General features: G+C 38.3%; 1 protein-coding gene across 1 annotated transcript in view; it reads left to right on the top strand.

Moving 5' to 3' along the window:
* Positions 1-10407: 10407 nt before the first annotated feature.
* The window catches only part of ZNF474 (zinc finger protein 474), a 75387-nt gene continuing 63982 nt past the window's right edge, over positions 10408-21812 (top strand). Inside the window, 2 exon segments of the mRNA XM_056803952.1 lie at positions 10408-10426; positions 18058-19235. Of these exon segments, the coding sequence (XP_056659930.1) occupies positions 18267-19235 (969 nt within the window). The 5' untranslated portion in view covers positions 10408-10426; positions 18058-18266.

Genomic DNA, 21812 nt, shown 5'->3' on the forward strand with positions numbered 1-21812 from the left:
TACTTTCATGGCTCCTGATATGGGGAAGTTTAGCATTGCAAGGATCATGAATAGCCACAATGAAACAGGATCATTTGCTCCAAAGCACAAAAGAAAGTGCTATTGAAAATGAAGCACAACACCAAGAAATGACAAGCCATTTTTGCAAAAGAGCCTAATTCATCCCCAGACACAACAGAACACTTGCAGAGGTAACTGATATTTGAAGGGGTTCTTATTCATTCTGCTCCAGGACTGCATTGACTTCCAGTCATTGGACCTATTCTTTGCTTCTCTCTGATCGCCCTCTTTTTGTTTCTACTCGGCTTTTGGGGGTGACAGTCCACACTTTCATTCATTCAAGAGGTCTGGTTCTGAAAGGGTTAAATTCCCCTAAGACGACGGAAAAGAAACTTCAAGAAGCCTTTGCAATTGTCTCCTCCACCTTTATCTCTCTCCTTCAGTTCTCTTCCCGTTTCTTCTGTATGAAAGTTTTGTAACCAGAGCTTTGTGCTCCTAAACCCTTCCCTCTTCCACCGCCTTGTCCCTTGGGCTCCAGACTCCATTCCAGTAAATCTCTTTCTTTCCCCCAAAGTTTAGTGGCTGGTCTGACTCACAGGTTTCATGGGATTCCTCTTGAGACACTTCAGTGGTATTCTCCTTTAAAGTCTGTGTCCCAAACTGAGGTATACACAAGGAATTCAGTGTAAAACTGGAAATAATGTGGGCGTATCAAGGGGCTGCTAAACTAACTGGTCCTTAGTCCTTTTTTCTACATGAATTATTGTGTGGTGGCTTCTTTCACTTTTTTCTCTTCTATCATCATTGCTTGCGTCTCATTTTGGTGTGTTTTTCTTTTTGAGTTGATGTGATGGAAGAGGCAAGATTCCCAGGTACAGTCAGTTCTATCATAATGTGTTCTAAAAATGTGAATTCATTCCAACGTGATTGATATAGTAAGGAACAACTTGACCATAGTTAAACTTTCAGGTTTGCTTATGCTAAATTTATTGCTCAAAAAACAGCAAGAAAACTATCTCCACACTGCAATCCACTCATGCAAGCACTCATGTCCACAAGCAATCTTCAGTTCTTTGTCAAGATGAAATGTAACAGTGAGCAGAAAAGAACTGGTTCCTCCAAACCCTTCCTCCATTCCATCTAGCCTCCAAGTCTGAAGCTGTAGCAGGCTGCCCAACTTGCTTGTGAAGCCTCGGCTAGACCACTTTTTATTATAGTAGTGTGATTGATTTTACTAGGATAAAATCTTTCTTTACTGTGACGTTGACAACGCTTTTGAACATTGTGCTCTGAACACCATTTCCCCCATAATCCCTTGTGTTTTTGTTATGTAGTTTTGTGTAATGATGCTTTTGGGGAATAAATCTTTCATCATAGCAGAATTGCTTATATTCTTTTAGGATGCAAATAGAGTTCAGCAAGAAAAAATCATAAGAAATAAATGAACTAGAATAGGATTGCTAGAAAAATAAGATATTGAAGATTTTTTTTTCAAAATGATAGGAAAAATCATGATTTATTTTCTACCCACATGCCTCTATATTGAATGTTTTCAGTGGGAGCTCATGGTCTTCCAATTCTGAGAATGTTTTAAAATAAAAATATTTAACTGCTTTTCTGTTTACCAAAAGTGAAATTTTTTAAAAGGCAGCTCATGATATGCTCTCATTTGTAGCCTCAAGTTCATTAATTTTCCTTTTTTGATAGCTGAAGGCATATCCCAAATTTTTAATAAATATTAAGCAACTACAAAACTTTGGCTAGAAATAATAGTCAGGGTTAAGAGATTACAAATAAAATGCTGTCGCCATGGTTCACATTTTGTTTGAGGGACACTGAGGACCAGCATGTTCCTTCTAATCGGCAGCAGACCAACACTTCATTTATGCCTGTACAAGATAAACACTTAGATTAATTTGACATCATGGGATTTTCCTACAGGGGATTTTATGAAAAACGCAGACTTTATTTAGATGGAGGCTTCTGAACTGTCAGCCAATTCCAATTTCTAGCGAATGAAAAAATAAACTTTTTCACAGGATTCCAATGTATCAGATAGGAGTGACAACAGCTTTTTGAGGAGGTTTTTTTGTTTTTTCCATAGGAGAATCCAGAAAGATATAAAGGTTCATTGTTCAGGAAAAAGCTTTGGACTAATGGGGAATGCACGTTTCCAAAGCACCACCAAAGAAGTCATGATGAACATGCAAAAACAGATTAGCATCAATTAAAGGAAGGCCCAAAACACTAATATCAGCACTCTGAGTTCTGCCCTATTTGACCTCCCTTTTAGCATTATGCTGGTGAAACAGCTCAGGGTAGAAAAGAGTTATTAATGAAGAGCGTTGATATCATTGAGGCAAAGTGTAACGAAGATCAATTAACATGGTTGCCAGGCTCCGGGTGGCCCTGACCTTGGGATGGGATGAGTGATGTAAGACTCACAGACTTTGGGACCAACATGCCATGAAGTTGGCTGTAGTTCAAAATGTTCTCCCAGTTTACAGAGGCTCCTTCTCTTCTGTCAGTTAAGTCTTGCCAACACAACCCTCCTGAACCCTGGGCATGAAGCTCGATGTTCCATTCCTATTCCCTGGCCTCCCTTGGTCTCCTGACTATATCTCTGACACTGCCAGTCTGAAATTTGGAATTTAGAGCTGGTGGCTTAGGGTGTAATAAGAATGAACAGATAGAACTCTAAAATAGGGAAAATTTAGAGAATGAGTATCATGTAGCTGGACTAGGTTAAAAAAAAAGGATACTCGTTTGACTCTTTCCAGTTCGAGAAAAACGCTTTAGGGGGATTGCTGAGGGGCTATTTTTAAAGCGTCTTTCATCATAATGAATAAATTCTAGGCACTCGATTCACATTCAATCTTTTATCCAATGTTGAAAGCGAGTCGCTGAACCATTCCTATATATTTTTGGTTTTTACTGATTTATAGGTGTTGTCCAACAACTTGGCAGAAAGAAAAGTCAACCAAGTAGTGTAATTCCCAAAAGGAAAGACAATTCAGTTATGAAGTATTTCCAGTCCCAATCTTGGAAATCCAACAATAGGCTGTGTTGTTAATAGCTTGCTTAAGGCTTCTTTTATTGACTGATTCATTCTTTCAACTAATAGTTTGAGTCACCCAACATTCTTCATGTGGAGAATCAGTGACTATTTAATGGAGAACCAAGGTCCATTCGCAGAGGGGAAGGATAACACTTGGTATATAACAGATTTATAATTAGATTATTATATGTATTATATTTCTATGTACATTACATGTTTATATAATATATGGAATTATAAGTATATAAGGGTATATAACGGATTTATAATTAGATTATTATATGTATTATATTTATATGTACATTACATGTTTATATAATATATGGAATTATAAGTATATAAGGGTATATAACTGATTTATAATTAGATTATTATATGTATTATATTTATATGTACATTACATGTTTATATAATATATGGAATTATAAGTATATAAGGGTATATAACTGATTTATAATTAGATTATTATATGTATTATATTTATATGTATATTATATGTTTATATAATATATGGAATTATAAGTATATAAGGGTATATAACTGATTTATAATTAGAACACCTCCAAAAGGCTACCTGAGGTATTTCCTTCCCCTCTGTTCCCACCCCATCATCTTTCTATGCTTTATCATAAAATAGTGGCTACTGAAATGCTTATTTGTTCCAGTGCAAAGATGCACGACCTGAGATCTGCTATTAAATACACACACATACACAGAGTGATATAGTTATATATATTCACATATACACATGCATATACTTACACATATGTACATTTACATATAGAGGTGTATATGTACATATATTGATGTAGTGGAGCCTTGGATATATGCATATATATATATGCTTTTGTATATATGTTTTAAATATAATATCTACGTATGGATATAGATATAGATATAGGTATAGATGTAACAGGTCCTTTGGAGCATGCCCTGATTGCCTAGCATGGAAGCATGCTGTTTCTCAGTGTTCCCTTACCACATGGGTGAGTCTAGTCTTCTTTGATTAGCTGCAGTTAGATTTTTTAAACTGTTTTTTCAAATTTACTTTTACTTTAAAACAAACTATGTTTTTTAAAACTGCCTAGAATTGTCTTCCTACACACTCTTTTCCCATCATGTGAAGTGAAAATGACATTTTGCTTACAATTCAAGTGCCATAAACTGAACCAGGAAGAGGACTTCCCTTCTTTGCTCTCCCTTTAATTGATTGTCTCTGAAAAAAACAAAACAAAACTCTAAGGCAGTGATGGCGAACGTTTTAAAAGAGACCAAATGCCCAAACTGCAACCTTTATGCCATAGATTTGCCAACAGAGATCTAGCATGTGTATTTCGATTGCACCACTGGTCTTCAGTTTCAGGAGCTGGTCGCAATTCCCACTGGAACATGAAGTTGCATTCATAGTGACCTTGGAGTCAGGATTTGAAGGGGGATATTTCAGCCAGGAAGCCTGACAGGGAAGGACAAATAATGGAAAAGAAACAGAACAGAGGCCCTTTTCTCAGAACCAAGCAATAAAAGGGAGAGTAAGGGAACGAAATACTTCTGTCACCATTTTCAACCTGTTCCAAAAAAAAACCCACTCATGTGGTAAGGACACAGGAAGTTTCTCTTCCCCAGAACACAGTTCTATGACCTAGACATGCTCTAAAGACCTACAACCCTATCATATCAATAAGCAGTTTTCATCATAATTGGTTTCTGTGCATTTTTAAAAACATTATTTTGAGAAGGAGGCAAGGACTTCACTAAAGATTAAAAATCCTAATATCTCCAGGTGATCCTTTCCCACGAGTCTCTTTTATCTTTTTGCCTTTGTTTCTCCCCCACTCTACATCTCACTAGTTCATATTAGACCAACACTGCTGAGAAAAGGTTAACGAGAGACCCTCATCAGCTAGTCACCAGTTTTAGGCTACTTTTAGGGGGGAGAAGAGGAAAAGGAGAAATCAGAAGGGGTGTAGCTTGAAAGAATAATTCCTTTAGATTCTAAATTCACTTTAAATAGGCACTTATATACTGGACTTAAACACTGAGCAAAAGACCAAAAACCTGCCACTCTGTCTACCCCCAGGGTGGGCAGCAATAACCCCTTCCCAAATGAATATATTTCTATTTCCTGGGGGTCGGAATCACTAAATTTAGCAAGATAATGACTTACTTCTCCTTGGTCCTAGCTACCTTCTTGGAGGCTGAACTGTTCTTTCCTATTATCTTCCCTGTAAGCATTTCCCTGGGCACTTCGCCTCAGTCAATATCTTCAATCTATCCTCCAGAAGTTGTGTCTTCTAGGACCTGCTCAGGAAATGCAACAAGAGGGGCAGAAGTTATTGGAGATCAACGGTCCCAATGGGACTTAAAAAGAAAGCTGCTCTCTTTCAAGCTTCTTTTCTGCATGATGCCACTCATTTAGTATTTAGGACTAGATTCACTTGAATTCTACTTTGGAGGAGCTGAAAAACGTGCTTTTAATAAAGACCTTTTGGGCAATCCCTCTTTGCCACCCCCATCCTTCATGTACCAAGGAGACAGTGTCTAGGTCTTTTTACTTTTCCCCAAAGACATATTTTTGTACACATACACATAATTAATAAATGCATCCCAAACCTATAAAATAAACAGATAACAAAGACAAAATGGGGACAGGGTATAGATTTCTCCTTTGAGAGAATACAAAAGCAACAAGTGAAACCTAAAATTAAAAGAGTCTATAGGACAGTAATGGTGAGCCAAATGGCACATAGAGTACTCTGCCCCTCCCCCCCAGTACCTTGCTAGAACGGCAGAGGTTCTCAGGCAGAGCTGCTCCCCTCCCCCCTCCACTGTGCCTGTAGGCATTTTTTTTCAAATGCCCCTCTACCCAGCAGCTCAATGGCTTTGCTCAGTGAGCAAGGTGGGTGGCTCACAGGCAGCAGAGCTGGAGAGGAGCAGAGCTCTCTGGCCACTCTCCTCCCCCTCTTTGCCTGCACTGAGGACATTTTTCACTTTATCTACACCTCCACCCAGCCATCCAATGGCAGTGCTTCCTCCCTCACCTGTCTGGGGAAAGGGGCAGGCAGGGGCGAAGTGGGGGGGATGACAGAGCACAGCACTCAGTATGGGGGGTGGAGTGGGGGCAGGGACTGTCACTCCAGCTCTAAAAGTTTCCCCATCACTGTTATAGGCAATGCAAATGTTACATTTCCCTGCATCCACTCTTTTCAGCCCATTTCTACAGTCCGTTGTTCAGCTGGCTGTGTCCTTTCCTGCTGTAGTGGCATCCCCCAGTCAGTTCACAACATTATAGCCAAAATTTCCCTCCAGTGCACTGGCAGTTTTTCCTGGGCCTTACCCAACTTACCTTTTTACTCTAACATCATTCCCTTGTTGAAAGTGGCAAGGACTGCTCCCTCTTCTCCTTTTGGAGAGCAGGGTCTGAGCTTTCATGTAGAGGGAATTGGTGCATCTCTGGTTACTCCATCGCTGCACAAATTTCATTTTGGAGAGAGAAAAAAAAGGAGAATCGAGTCGATATAGCTCTCTCAAGCCTACTCTTCTACTCACATTGGAGTTCTCCATAATCCTTGGCTATTATTGGACAAAGAGGGTGGGGCAAGTTCAAATTTTGGGGTCAAGAACATTCCTAGGACCTACCACTACTTCCTGGTTTCGATTTTGACCTGTAATTGTAATTCTTTTCCTTTGATTTCCTCTCTGAAAATAGCAACATGCTGGTTTGCATATATGTAGGGGGGAAATAGCATATGAGGTTTACAGAGTTTATAAATAGCATATGAAATGACAGGGTTCCCTCCATGATTTGGTTCTGTTAATAGGTAGAGTTTATAGTTCTTAGAGCTTACCCCAGGTGAAAAAAATGACTGAGTATGAGTGTCAGTGATGAAAATCAGGACCAAACCACACTGGAACATTTTCAGGATATTGTCCGATTTAAAAACGCACGGGTGCTAGTTGAAGGTGGTTTTCCCATTCTCTTCCATCCCAACTCATGGTGTCAAGGAAGTCCCTAATACACCATCCAAAGAAGAGATTGATTTCTGTCATTTTAGTTGGTCTCCTATGATGATGGACGTTTATTGGTAGTAATCAATATGGTCTTCAACACTGGAAGGGGGTGGGAGAAGAGGAATCTATCTAGTATTTCTTTGAGCCCTGTCAATAGCTACTAGCATAGCTATCTATCAATCAGTCTCCTAATACTAAGAATGACTAGATGATTGACAGTTCAGCAAGCTAGTGGCATTAAAGGAAAAAGAAAAACATGGCAGACATCCATGGTTTCATAGGATTTCATGTTTGAAGGAACCTTAGAGGCTATTTAATTCATAACTTCATTTAACAGATAAGAAAGCTGAAACCTATAGATGGAAAGTGAGTAATTTGGTCAAGGTAATATAGATAGTAGTAAAATAGTATTTTTCTCTCTACATTTTCATATGACCAATAATCATAGGGCTCTATTAGTATAATTTCCCATATGCATCTTTTCAACATTTTACATTAAGTTATATGAATTTTATATTTACTTTCCAGGACTCACATAAATTTTGTTTTGAAATTTATTTTAATAGACATAACATGTAATTGATCATAGATTTTAATTTTTATACCCTGGCGGTGATGTATAAGCCCTTAAGAAAATCAAATATACACCCAAAAACAAATGAATGCCTACCAAATAAATAACTATCTCTGATGGGTCATGGGAAAAATATAATTTTATTCTAAAGTATGATATGTCATTTCATTATATATGGTAAAGGAAGCTAATTCAATTTCTCTGTATTTTGGGACTCTATATAAATTTAAAATTTCTTATTTGCAGAACAAAAACTGTTTCCAAATTTCCCATTCTGGGCTAATTCAAGCTTTACTGTCTTAAGACATCTAAATCTCACCATACCCTATCTAGGGATGACCTTAAAGGTATTCAAAATATGGTGGTGGGGTTGTTACCAATAAAAAACGGGATCTGATTTTCTCCACATCTTCCAGTCAATTGTGTAACAGGAAAGATATTGATGAATATCACTTTTGAAAGTCTTTCTCTAATTATATCTTTACTGAAGATGCCTGCATTTTATGTTTAGATGATTAATATGTTTTCTATAAAGGGGAAGGGAGAGATATACAGTGGTAATTATTATATTTTCTCATTTGCCTTTTTTGGGGAGGAGTTTTGATCTATGATTTTTCCATTGTTTTTTCTAATCTTTTAGACACCTTATATATAGATCTCTTGGTGATCTTAAAATTGTGTCACCTCCAGGCCAGTTCTCCTTTTGTTCTGATTTGACTACTTTTCTTATTCTTCTCTTTAGTGGCCTTTTTAGCTCTGATAAACTCATCTGAGCCTATATTAGCTAAGGACCAAATGTGGTGGAGAAAACCATTTGTTAAGAGTCATCTTTACAAATACTTTCCAATTTTCTTCTATTTTCTATCCATCCATTTTTCTCTTTAAGTGTTGTAGGGATGATTTTGCTCTTTCTCTTGAGAAACTAATATTGGTTCATAAACTACAGTTATTTTCATGGTTGCCTTTTTGGAAGTCCTCATCACCAGTTACGTAATACAATATGGCCAGATATCCCATAAAATATTTCTTATTTCCTTTTGTCATACAATAAAGACAATTTCTCCAGTTTTTTCCCTCTTTTTACTCTATTGGAAATACCTGATATTCTTTCATTTCACTGCAACTTTCTTCTTTTATATTACTTTATAACAAAGATTTCAAGACTGAAATTACTTCGCTCATCCAGCATCTTTTGGTTACTGGAAGAAAAGATGTTACATTTAGCATATCAAGAGTAAAGTGAAAATTTGTTGATAGTCTAATTAATAATAGATGATTCTTGGACCTCCTTGTCTGCTTTACCAGCACTCTGTCATGATCACTGCAAAAATGAAAGGGGGTATGTAGGGTCAAGCATAGTTTTCTATTTTTTTATGTGTCGTGGGTTGCCGTAGCCAACACATTCATCCTCAAATAATCAGCCTAGTGGTGATGAACCGTTCCATACTTAGCTGGGCTGGTGTTGGGAAGATAGACTCAGGCTGTTCTCAGGACCATACTGAAGATTTTCTAGCTAGTAGAACCTGCCAGAATTTATACTGTGCTGGCACCAATTTTGAGAACCCAAAGCAACTTCTGTGTCACTATTAGGCATTTAGTATGATTTTGTGGAGCATTTTTAAACTATCGAGACTCAGAATTCATTCTGATTTTTAAATAGAAATGTTAACTAAATAGTTAGATAAGAAACTTCACCAAAGTCGCTTTTGTAGACTTGAAATATACCTCTTAACAATAAAGCCTAACATGATAGCCCTGCCCAGGTACTCACATTATGGATTTTTGTTGGATGAAGAATGGATTCAATCCAGTTAGAAGGGAAATAACTTTCTCTAGTTCCCTAAAGGTCGCCTTCCAGTTATGAGCGAGTGCGAAGCCTATGGACTGTAGCTATCTCAAAAGTCCCCATGTGCTTTTCACCCTATTCTCTAAAGTATTCCCTGGAGAAAGATGAAGTCAGAGAAAACTTGAAGAATTCAGACCACTTTCTAAGCAGAAAAAGAAGCTCTTGTGTGCTTTCCCCCTTCCTGCTTACTACCCCTTCGTGGTCAGCCAGATGCCATGTTCAAGACAGTCTATAAAAATTCAGTTTTCAATCTCCCCAAGCCCCAAAGCTCTCAAGTATCCCTAGCCTTGACTTTGAGTCAATAACTCTATCTGCCTGCGTTTATCCTGCAGCTTCTGGAAGTCTGGGAGGGAACCTGCACTTCTTAATTAGAAATGAAGAATTCTACTCTGACAGAAGCTAGCCTAAGGGGCTCATTAAATAGCGGAGATGCAATGATAAAATTAGTTCAAAGCAGGCAGCCTTTTAGCAGAAGGTTGCTGGAAAGAGAGAGGAGCAAAGTCCACCATCCGCCATTCCTTTTACTTATGGCTTAGTCCTAAGCCCATCCTTCCTCTTATTTTTATTGTCATTTGCAGGCATATTGATCCTCTATCCAATGAACAGTGGCCTTGTATTAGTGTAGATTTCTTTTAATTTCTTGGTATGAAACAACTTTTTAAAAGTCTAAATAAATGTTTTATTTGTGTCTCCTCCCCATCCCCCAATCCCGTTTCGCCTTTACAGAACTATTATCTATTGCCAATATGCAATCTGGATTTCCATATCCCTTCCAAATGTGGATACATGAAGTTTTCTCCCTAGTCCCAGGACCAGAAGAACTTGGAAAATCAGTGTCACCTGGATTCAGAAGTAAGATATTTCAAGACATGTTAGAAAGGCCATACTTGTAGAAATAGCACAATTTTTAAAATATCTATTTGGATAACGGGCCAATTTGGTAAGCTTTTTTTTAAGTGCATGTACTTGATACTTCCTAATAGTCATTTCCTTTTTCCTTTTTTATCTTTGCTTTTTCATCAGACTTTCTTTTGACTTTCTAGCATTAAATTCCAATAGTGTAATAGATTGTTTAGTTCTCCACATGATTTCCAATTTTCTCGGTCATGACTATATCATATTTCAATGATAAGTAATATGCAGTGGTGGTTTGTCATTTGTAATAGTGACAATAATCTTCTTGTCATAGAAGATGCTGCTAGTTCTGTCCTCTTGATTCAAAAGTACAAGAAGAGGCAGAGCCTGACTTGGGTATGAATTCTGATTCAAGAATGGAAGTTGAAAATATGAGCCAACAAATAATAAAGAAATAATTGAGGGGATCTCTAGGTAAAATCACAGAGGAAGCTGTCCTGGGGAGAGTTTTGTCACTTTCAGGGAAAAGCTGGCCTAACCCATGTGGTAGGAGAGAGGACTTCGAGAATCCTCATAGAGTATCGTTATTTCACACATCCTCTGGGCAAAGAAATTTGTACCATCTCTAAGCACATATATGTCAGGCTCTAATTAATATTTAGAAAAATATTGATTCCATTTCCAAAGAGAACATTTTAGAAAAGATACCTAGAGTCGAGGTTGTCCAGTCTTCCGGACAAGGGACAGAGTACTAATCCAATAAGGATCTCAGACTGAAAAAAGGAGGAGGAAGAAGAGGAGTGAGGGTCAATGGGCATGATCATGTTTTCAAGTATCTGAAGGCCAGTCTTGTGGGCCATTAGACTTGCTCTGTGCAGCCCCAGGGACAGAACCCAAAACAATAGGTAGGTGTTTCAGGAGCAAATTTCAGTTCAATGTGAGGAAAGTCAACGTGGAATGGAAAGAAGGTAGTGGGTTTCCTGTGTGTCACTAGAGGCCTTCACTCTTGTTTGTGATGTTAGGTAACAGTTGAACTAGAAGACCTCAGACATCCCCCCCAATACTGACATTTTGTGTTATCCTATAGGTTTTTGAGGCCATGACACTTACATAGCATTCTTGGTGAGAGGCAGCTAGGTGGTACAATGGATAGAGCACAAGGCCTGAAGTCAGGAAGACCCGAGTTCAAATACAGCCTCAGACACTTACTAGCTGTGGGGCCCTAGGGTAAGTTGTTTCAACTCTCTCTTCCTCATTTTCCTCATCTGTAAGATGGGAATGATCATTCCCAATAACTGCCTCCCATGGTGGTTCTGAGATGAAAATGGGAATACGTTGTAAAGTGCTCTGCAAATCTTAAGTGCTTTCCTCTAAAGGTAGACCAGGCAAACCTTTGTGAAAAAGTAGGAATTGCCACATAGAACAGTACCCTTCTTCTCCCATTAGCCAGCACCCTTGCTGTGCCCTAGGATGAGGAGGAGCAAAGGAGTGGAACACTAGCACTAGAGCCTACTACTTTAGGTTTCATAAGACTAGACTGAACAGGGATTGGCATCATTTCTCCAGCCCCTTTTCAACTTTAGTTACTGAGATCCACATTCCCAAACTAGCACTGGAGGATGTCCAGGCAGTGTGAGCGACCTGGACACAGAGTTAGCTTTGGAGTCAAGGAGACCCGAATTCATACCTCAATGATAACAGTTAGAAGCTGTATTAACCACAGAAAAATCACTTCAGTGATAGAGGATACTTCCTGTTGTGGAGTTGCTTATCTGCTTTGGTGGGGAGACTTACCGTGCTGGGAGATCCCAACACTAATGAAATCATAGCTCAGGATCTTGCCTCTATCAGGAAAGGAAAAAATAAAAGAAAACGATGCCTCAGAGATTTGCGTGTGACTAGAAATCCTTTTAACGGTTGATTGAAAATGTATCTGCTCTTTGTGAGTGTGCCTCCAATCCCCTTTCTTTCACTGGAATGTTTAAGTTTCTTAATTGTCCATGACAGAGTGAAGAGTTCAAGTTGAATTCTTAGTGTAAGCCCCAGATCTGAGATAATCCTGATGAAGTGTTACGGGAAGAAGACTTTGAAAAGAACATTCAATACTGAATAGAGAGGAGCAGACATTGAATGAAATGTACAGACATTTTGTGCCCGCCCACGACATGATTTTGGCTGGCAGAAGAAGATGTGAATAGGAGAGAAAATTGGATGAAGAGCCCCAGACCCCCAAAGATGTGTTCTTACTCAGGAGTAGGAAAGGGGGGTAGAAAAAAGGAAACAGGTTCATGAGAGGAGAAAGAGGGGCCAGAGCTTCTGTGGAAATCTGGGTAAGGGAGGAGACAGAACACCAAGGACATCTTGACATGGTGAAACATGTACAAAGAAACCTTTCTGGAATCTATCTAATTCCACTTCATTTTCTAGTCTCTAACTCAAATATAATTACATCACAGAATCCGTTAGGAGGAACCTTAGAGCCCATTAGATCTAATTCGTATATAAATAGTGGTTCCCCCTATAATATGCTCAACAATTGGTCAGGCAACTTTGCTCGATACCTTCTGGTAGGAAGAGTTGGAGGGAAGGGGTCACTATTTTTCAGGGCAGTCTTTCAGTTTGGGATTTTTCTAGTTGTTAGAAAGTTTCTCCTTACTTTAAGCCCAAATTTGCTTGTCTGAAACTTTCCCTCATTGCTTTCAGTTGTACCCTATTGTCTAATTCCTTTGCCACACAAAATCCCTTAAAATAATTGAAGAAAATGCACATGTCCCTTCTCTCTCTCCCAGTAGTCTTTTCTCCTGGCTCAACGTCCTCAGCTTTCTTCAGCTGATCCTCATATAATATGTCTACAAAGCTGTTGTTCATTCTTTAATGTACCAGTGTCTTTCTTGGGAACCAGAATGCATCACTGGTATCGGCAATCATCACATAACAATGGCAAACATTTTCCAAAAATGTTAATATTTATTTTATTTTTGACATTAAAATGCTGTCCTCTATTGCTAATTGGTTAGAGGAGGCCCATGTCTCTGTGGCACAACACTATTAAAAGTACTTATAGGCTATTATTGTTTAAATTACAACTTATATACAGTTCATAGTAGTGCTGGGCCAGGCTTGATTCAGTCCAACCTCATGGTTCTGCCCAAGAATTGGAATGAAGTGAGACTCTTATAGATCACATTTTATTTTTCAAGACATTCGGTTATGCACAACTCTTGGTGACTTCATGGATGATAACATGTCAGGCCCTTCAGTCCTCCATTCTCTCATCTAATGTCTGTCCAAACACATATTTGTTGCTTCCATGACACTTTCCATTTCATCCTTTGCTGTCACCTTCTCTTTTTGCCTTCAAACTTTCCTAGCATCACAGTCCTTTACAATGAGTATGAAGAAGTCAGTCGTTAAGCTTTGGTTTCAATATTGGTTTTGAAATGAATTTATTTCTTTTTTCTTTTTCTTTCTTTACTTTTTGACTAATTTGATCTATTTGTTGTCCAAAGGATTCTCAAAAGTCATCTCCAGCACCACAATTTGAAGACACTGATTTTGTGGCACTCACCTTTCCTAATAGCCCAACTCTCACAGCCATACATTACCAATAGGAAAATCTTAGCTTTGATTTTATAGATTATATGTTAGCAAGATGATGTCTCTGCTTTTTAGTAGGCTGTCAGATTTGCCATAGCTTTCCTTCCAAGAAGTGTCTTTTAATTTCATAGCTGCAATCACCATCTATAGTGATCTTTGAACCCAAGAATATATAAAATATGATTCAGCTTCCATTTTTTCTTCTACTTTACAGGAAGTGATGAAATCATTGTTGTAATCTTAGTTTTTAAGTTTTTTTTTTTTAAGATTAAGCTCCAATTCATCTTTTACCTCTTTTTACCCTCCTCTTTCATCCTTATTAAGAGCCTTCTTAATTCTTTTTTCACTTTTTGCTAATAGAGTGGTATCATCTGCATATATGAGATTGTTGTTATTTCTTCTGACATCCTTAATTCTGGCTTTTGATTCATCCAATCTGGCATTTTGCACGATGCACTCTGCATGTAAGTTAAAGATAAAGGTGACAATATACAGCCTCATTGTACTCCTTTCCCAATCGTAAACCAATCCATTATCCCATGTTTGATTCTAACTCTTGCTTCTTGACCCATATACACGTTCCTTAGGAGATAAATAAGATGATTTGGTACCCCCAACTCTTTGAGGACTTGCCACATTTTGCTGTAATGCACAGAGTCAAAGGTTTAAGTATAAACACAACGGAAACAAATGTTTTTCTGGTACTTCTTTGTTTTGCCCATAACCCAACAAATGTTGGCAATTTGGTCTCTAATTCTTATGCCTCTTCAAAAACAAGCTTTCACTTCCTCACATATTTCTGAAGGGATCTTATAGAATCTTAAGTCAGTATTTTGCTGGCATGTGACAGGTGTACAATTGTTTGGTTATGTGAATATTCTTTAGCATTACCCTTCCTTGGGACTGGGACATAAACGGATCTTTTCCAATCCAATGGCTACTGCTGAGTTTTCCAAATTTGTTGGCATATTAAGTGCAGCACTTAAACAGGATCAACTTTTAGGATTTTATTTGTTATTAGTATTATTATTGTTATTGTTGTTGATTATTATTATTATTATTAGGCAGAAGAGCAGTAAGAGTTAGGCAGTGGGGGTTAAGTGATTTGCCCAGGGTGACACAGCTAGATAGTGTCTGAGGCCAAATTTGAATCTAGGACGTCCTCTCTCTAGGCCTGGCTCTCAATCCACTGAATTACCCAGCTGCCCCCAACTTTTAGGATTTTAAGTAGCACATCTAGAAGTCTATTGCCTCCACTAAGCTTATTGTTAGCAATGCTTTTTAAGACACACTTGACTTTATTCCAGGATATCTGGCTTTAGATCAATAACCATGCCATCATGGCTATTAGTGAAATTAAGTGCTTTCTTGATATCAGTTTTGTATATTCTTGCCATCTCTTATTAATCTATTTTACTTCTTTTAAGTCCCTACCTTTTTGGTCTTTTATCATGCCAGTTTTCATATGAAATGTTTCCTTAATATGTCTAATTTTCTTCAAAAAAATCTCATCTTTCCTATTTTATTGGTGTCTTCTATTTTTTGTTTTGCTCATTTAAGAAAACTTTATCATCAAGAATATCAAGGGAACTAATGAAAAAAAAATGTGAAGGCCTACCAGTATCAGATCTTAAATTGTACTATAAAGTGGTAATCATCAAAACAATATGGTTCTGGCTAAGAGATAGAAAGATGAATCAATGGAATAGCCTCAGAGTAAATGACCTCAGCAAGATGGGTTTAATAAACCCAAAGATCCCAACTTTTGGGACAAGAACCCACTATTTGACAAAAAGTGTTGGGAAAATTGGAAAACAGCATGGGAGAGACTAGGCTTAGATCATCTTCTAATACCCTATACCAAGATAAATTCAGAATGGATAAATGACTCAAATATAAAGAGAGAAATTACAAGTAAATTAAGTGAACATAGAATAGCATACCTGTCAGATCTATGGGAAAGGAAGGAATGTAAGATCAAGCAAGAGATGGAGAATATCACAAAATATAAAATGAATAATTTTGATTACATTAAATTAAAAAGGTTTTGTACAAACAAAACAAATGCAAACAAAATTAGAAGGGAATCAACAAATTGGGGAAAAGATTTATAACAAAAACCTCTGACAAAGGTCTAATTTCTTAAATGTATAAGGACCTAAGCCAACTGTACAAAAAAATCCAGCCATTCCCCAATGGACAAATGGTCAAGGGACATGAATAGGCTGCTTTCACATAAATAAATCAAAACTATCAGTAAACACATGAAAAAGTGTTCTAAATTTCTTATAAGCAGAGAAATGCAAATCAGCACACTGAGGTACCACCTCACACCTAGCAGGTTAGCCTATATAACAATAAAGGAAAATAACAAATGTTGGAGGGCTTATGGCTAATGCATTGCTGGTGGAGTTGTGAATTGATCCAACCATTCTGGAAGGCAATTTGAAACTATGCCCGAAGGACTTTAAAATAATGCATACCCTTTGATCCAGAAATACCACTACTAGGTTTCTACCCTAAAGAGATAATAATGAAAAATATTTGTACAAAAATTGTAGTAACAAAAAATTGGAAAATATAAGGGTGTCCCTTGATTGGGGAATGGCTAAACAAATTGTAGTATAACATGGTGATGGAATATTATTGTGCTGTAAGGAATGATGAACTGGAGGATTTCTATATGTACTGGAAGAATCTCCAGGAACTGATGCAGAGTGAAATGAGCAGAACCAGGAGAACATTATACACAGAAAGTGAAACATTGTATAACAGTTCAATGTAATGGACTTTGCTATAATCCTAAGGGACTTATGAGAAAGAATGTTATCCATATCTAGAGAAATAATTGTGGGTGTAGAAACACAGAAGAAAAACAAATGATGTTTATATGGAGTTTTGGTTTTAAAAGATTGTTTTATTGCAAAAATGAATAATATGGAAATAGGTTTAAGTGATAACATTTGTATAACCAAGTGGAGGTGTTTATTGGATTCAGGAGAGGGGAGGAAAGACAAGAGGGAAACAAAACAAAATATGAAAGCATGGAAAAAATTTTTTAATAAAAAATAAAATAAAATAGCAAAAGAGCCCAAAAAATAAAGAAAAAGAAAACCTTATCTCTCTCTGCAATTCTCTGGAATTCCGCATTCAATTGGGTATATCTTTCCCTTTCTCCTTTCTTTTTTGCTTTCCTTCTTTCCTCAGTTATTTGTAAAGCCTCATCAGACAGCCATTTTGCTTTCTTGCTGTTTTTTCCTTTGGAATTTTTGTTGTTGTTGTTGTTGCTGCTGCCTTTTTGCAATACTGCAAACCTTTGTCCATAATTCTTCAGGCACTCTATCTACGAGATAAAATCTTTTGAATTTCTTTATCACCTCACCTTCATATTCATAAGAGATGTTATTTATGTCTTTTCTATATGATATGATGGTTTTCCTTACTTTATTCAATTTGGAAATCTAAATTTTGCAATAAGAAGCTCATGATCTGAGCTGCGTTGAGCTCCAAGCCTTGTTTTAACTGACTGCATGGGGCTTCTCTATTTTGGCTGTCAAGTAAATAATCAATATCAAATCAGGTATTGACCATGTGATGCTCATATGTAAAGCCACCTTTGGGGTTGTTGAGAATCTGCCTTGCTTCAGGTTGTGCTCCAAGGTCAAACTAGCTTGTTCCAATTATCTTTTCATTTCCTACTTTAGCATTGCATCCCCTATGATAAGTAGGACATTCTCTGAATCATGCCCAGTGGTTTATGTAGCCAGTTTCCCTCTTTTGGGGGGGGGGGGGGTTAAGAAACGACTCTATTTCTTACCTAATGCTTTATGCTTGACTAGGGGTGGGGAATCATATTAGATGCGGTGGATCTTCATAGAGTTCTTCACTTCTGCTTGGCAGTACTAGTTGGAGCATCCACTTGTTTCCCTGTGATTTGGAATCATTTGCCTTGGATTCGAACAGAAATAAGGCATTGCTCCCACTACGTGGTGGTCGGGTTTCGTTCTTCAGGTTTTCTTAAGGGCTCTCAAAGCTCTGAAAAGCCATGTATCCCGCCAGGGCTTCTATTTGCTACCTTTGCTATATAATGATAATCATTTGGTCTACATTTTCTTTTAGGACTCAAAGACTTCTAAGGGTTTGATGGAGACTTTACAACTCTCCAGACCATTGCTCTGCAATGACGTTTTGAATACTAGATCTTTGGGATTATGGTACTTGCAGCAACATGGGGCTTCAGCCAACATCAGCAGCCGTCATACTAAGAAGCCCACCCTAAGCCCTGCCTTAAATTAAAGCAAGCAGTACAGGAAGAGAGAGCATCCTGAATGGAAAAATCGAAGGAAAAGAGTATCCGTGGCTTAAGACACAGTATAGCAGGGCCTAGCCATGCAGTCCTTTCTAGTGATTCCAGTGATTCATCAGAAACCAAAAGACTTCATACTTCTAAGGTCATTAAAAAGGCCAGTCAGGTAAAGAGACCAAGTACTGTCATTGTACGTAAAAGATCCAGTAGGGAAAGTGCATCTAGTGGTACAGACAGCCATCCTATCATCCCCCCGCGAAGACCAGCTTTTAAACTGTGCTATATCTGTGGAAGAGAATTTGGCTCTCTGTCCCTTGCCATCCATGAGCCCCAGTGCCTGCGGAAGTGGCATAATGAAAACAACAAGTTGCCCAGACACCTAAAGAGACAACCGCCCAGAAAACCCCAACCCCTCGGCACGGCTGTCTCTAACAATCTGCACTCTCTCCAAAAAGCTGCCTTGCAGAATGGTCAGCCTCAGCAATTGCCTTGTGAATACTGTGGGCAAACTTTCTGGCCGGTTGATCTTGCCATCCACCAAAGAACTTGTAAGCAAAGTCCTCCTACCAAGAAGGACATGTTTGTTGAATTCATGTTCCTACCCAGGACTGCCATCTGTTACATCTGTGGCCAGAAGTTTGTCAGCCAGGACCTTCCTGCCCATGAGGCCGAGTGCCTGGAGAAATGGAAAGCAGAGAACGATCGACTCCCCGAAGAGCTTCGCCAGATGCCCCCTCAGAAACCGCAGCAGTTTCCAAATAATCTAGACAAGCCTGAGAAAAAAGCAAGTTCCAACGACCGTCCCAAGGACGAGCCCATCGTTTGCTCCCTGTGTCACAAGCCCGTGAAGGCAGATCGTTTTCAAGTACACCAGAAATTTTGCAAAGGGCAAGTGTCTGGGACTGGCACCTATGAAAGTGGGGCCAAAATGGCAGAGGCAGTCAAAATACATCCACAAACCAGCAAGGCAGGATCCTCACCACCTGACAAGGTAATCCCTTGTCCCTAAAGCATACTAATGGGGCCTGGTGACTCTTTCATGACTCTGAAAGAAACTCTTCTCCTGGACAACTTCTTAAAATGTCTAACTTGTCTCTTAAGGGACCCTCGGTGAGCCTGAGGGGAGGCGTCATGCTTTCTATAGCAGAGAAATCATGATTTGCCTGTTGTTTCTTCATTCTCCGAATCTTTACTGTCAAAAGGAAGAAGAAGAAGAAAGCTGGACACTATCCCTTGGTATTGCTCTTTATCTCTGGGAGAGGCTGTTGTTGGCAAATGAGTCATTGATGCTGTGTCTGTGTCGAGAAGTTATAACGCCCATTTCAATAGCCAGGATTCACTGTGGTTTAGTTCAGTATTTGCTTTTGGCAAAACTTAGTTATGTTGAGATTATTTGACTAAAATAGAATCTGTGTCAAAAATCCCAGATGACTAAAGCAATACACACTAGAGGACTTTGGGTAACTCACAGACCTACATTTTTGAAAATAGTCAACAGACAGTTAAATAAAATGAAGGCTCTGCTTTGACACAGCCATTATTTCATGTTCAGGAGGAAAGGAAGCTTCGAGGAAGGGAAGAAGCATCTGTACAGTCCTACTATGTTCCAGGCACTTTGTGCCTTATAAGTGCTGCACAAATATTATCTTGTTTGATCCTCACAGTAACCCTTTGGTGTAGGTATTGTTACCCCCCTTTAAAGAAGAAACTGAAGCCTCCTGAAGGTCAGCCCAGTGACATAGCTAGTAAGATTCTGAGGTTGGATTTGAACTTGGGTTTTCTTCATTCCAGACCTCGCACTATATCCACTATGCCATCTAGCCAATCTGGCAGGCTAATATTAAAGACATTCTGTGTACTAGCTAAGTGCTCTCTGTTGCTATAAGAGAGAGCCCCAATCCCTCCCTTTCACTGACTCTCATGCTCCTAGATTGGGAATGGGCCTTGTTCTCCCCTGGACTATGCCCGGTGGTTATTACATCAAGTTTCCCTATCTTTGGGGGCTAAAGAACTACAGTGGTACCTTTACACATGAGTTTGATTCATTCCATCGCCAAGCTCATAGCCCAATTTGCTCATGTGTCAAATCAAATGTCCCCATTTAAATTAATGGAAATGCAATTAATCTATTCTGCCCCCAAAACAAAATTGTTTGTTTATGCTTTTAAATATGAAAATGTATTTTATAAATAACAAATAAATATATTTATAGATAATAAGAAAGAATGTAAAGAAATAAACTTGCTTTATGAAATGTTATTTACACACTTAACACTATATTTAAATGCAAAATTGACCTTACACATTACTTGTGATATGCAACTTTATTGCTAGCCTTAATTGCTATTTTTTTACTTTACTTATCATTTTCTTCAAATTTTGGCTTTTTTGCCACACTTTCCTCTATTTCACTTAGAGGCCGTTTCGACAAAAACCTTTCCTTGGAAGTTTGTTTCTTCCTCCCTTTCAGAATGTTTCCATGTGTGAAACAAGTGTTGTCACACAGCTCCAATGCATGACCTGTTGCAACTTTCTCTAGGTGTGTCTTTTTTTTCTAGTGCTCTTATTTATTTATTTATTTAAAATCTTTTGCCATGATTACATGATTTACAATTTTTCCCACCCCTCTTCCCTCCCTGACAAGCAGTTCCACTGGGCTGTACATGTATCATTGTTCAAAACCTATTTCCATGTAATTCCTATTTTCAATAGAGTGATCTTTTAACATCAAAAGCCCAATCATATCCCCTTCAAATTACATGATCAATCATATGTTTTTCTTCTGCATTTCTGTTCCCACAGTTCTTTGTCTGGATGTGGATAACGTTCTTTCTCCCAAGTTCCTCTGGATTGTCCTGGGTCATTGCATTGCTGCTAGTAGAAAAGTCTATTACATTCAATTGTGCCACAATGTATCAGTCTCTGTGTACAATGTTCTCCTGCTTTTGCTCCTTTCACTCTGTATCACTTCCTGGAGGTCTTTCCAGTTCACATGGAATCCCTCCAGTTCATCATTTCTTTCAGCACAATAATATTCCATCCCTATCAGATACCACAATTTGTTCAGCCATTTCCTAATTGATGGACACCCCTTTATTTTCCAATTTTTTGCCATCACAAAGAGCACAGCTATAAATATTTTCGTACAAGTATTTTTCCTTATCTCTTTGGGGTATAAACCCAGCAGTGGTGTGGATGGATCCAAGGGCAGCCATTCTTTTAAATTCCTTTGCTCATAATTCCAAATTGCCTTCCAGAATGTTTGGACCAATTCACAAATCCACCAGCAGTGCATTAGTTTCTCAATTTTGCTACATTCCCTCCAACATTTATCAATTTTCTTTGCTGCCATATTGGCCAGTCTCCTAGGTATGAGATGGTACCTCAAAGTTGTTTTTATTTGCATTTCTCTAAACAGGAGTGATTTAGAACACGTTTTCATGTACTTATTGATAGTTTTGATTTCCTCAGTGAAAACTGCCTAGTCATGTCCTTGGACCATTTGTCGACTGGGAAATGGCTTGATTTTTTGCAAATTTGAATTAGTTCCTAATGTATTTGGGAAATT

This window comes from Monodelphis domestica, chromosome 7 (assembly GCF_027887165.1).
Source record: "Monodelphis domestica isolate mMonDom1 chromosome 7, mMonDom1.pri, whole genome shotgun sequence".
Classification (NCBI taxonomy): Eukaryota; Metazoa; Chordata; class Mammalia; order Didelphimorphia; family Didelphidae; genus Monodelphis; species Monodelphis domestica.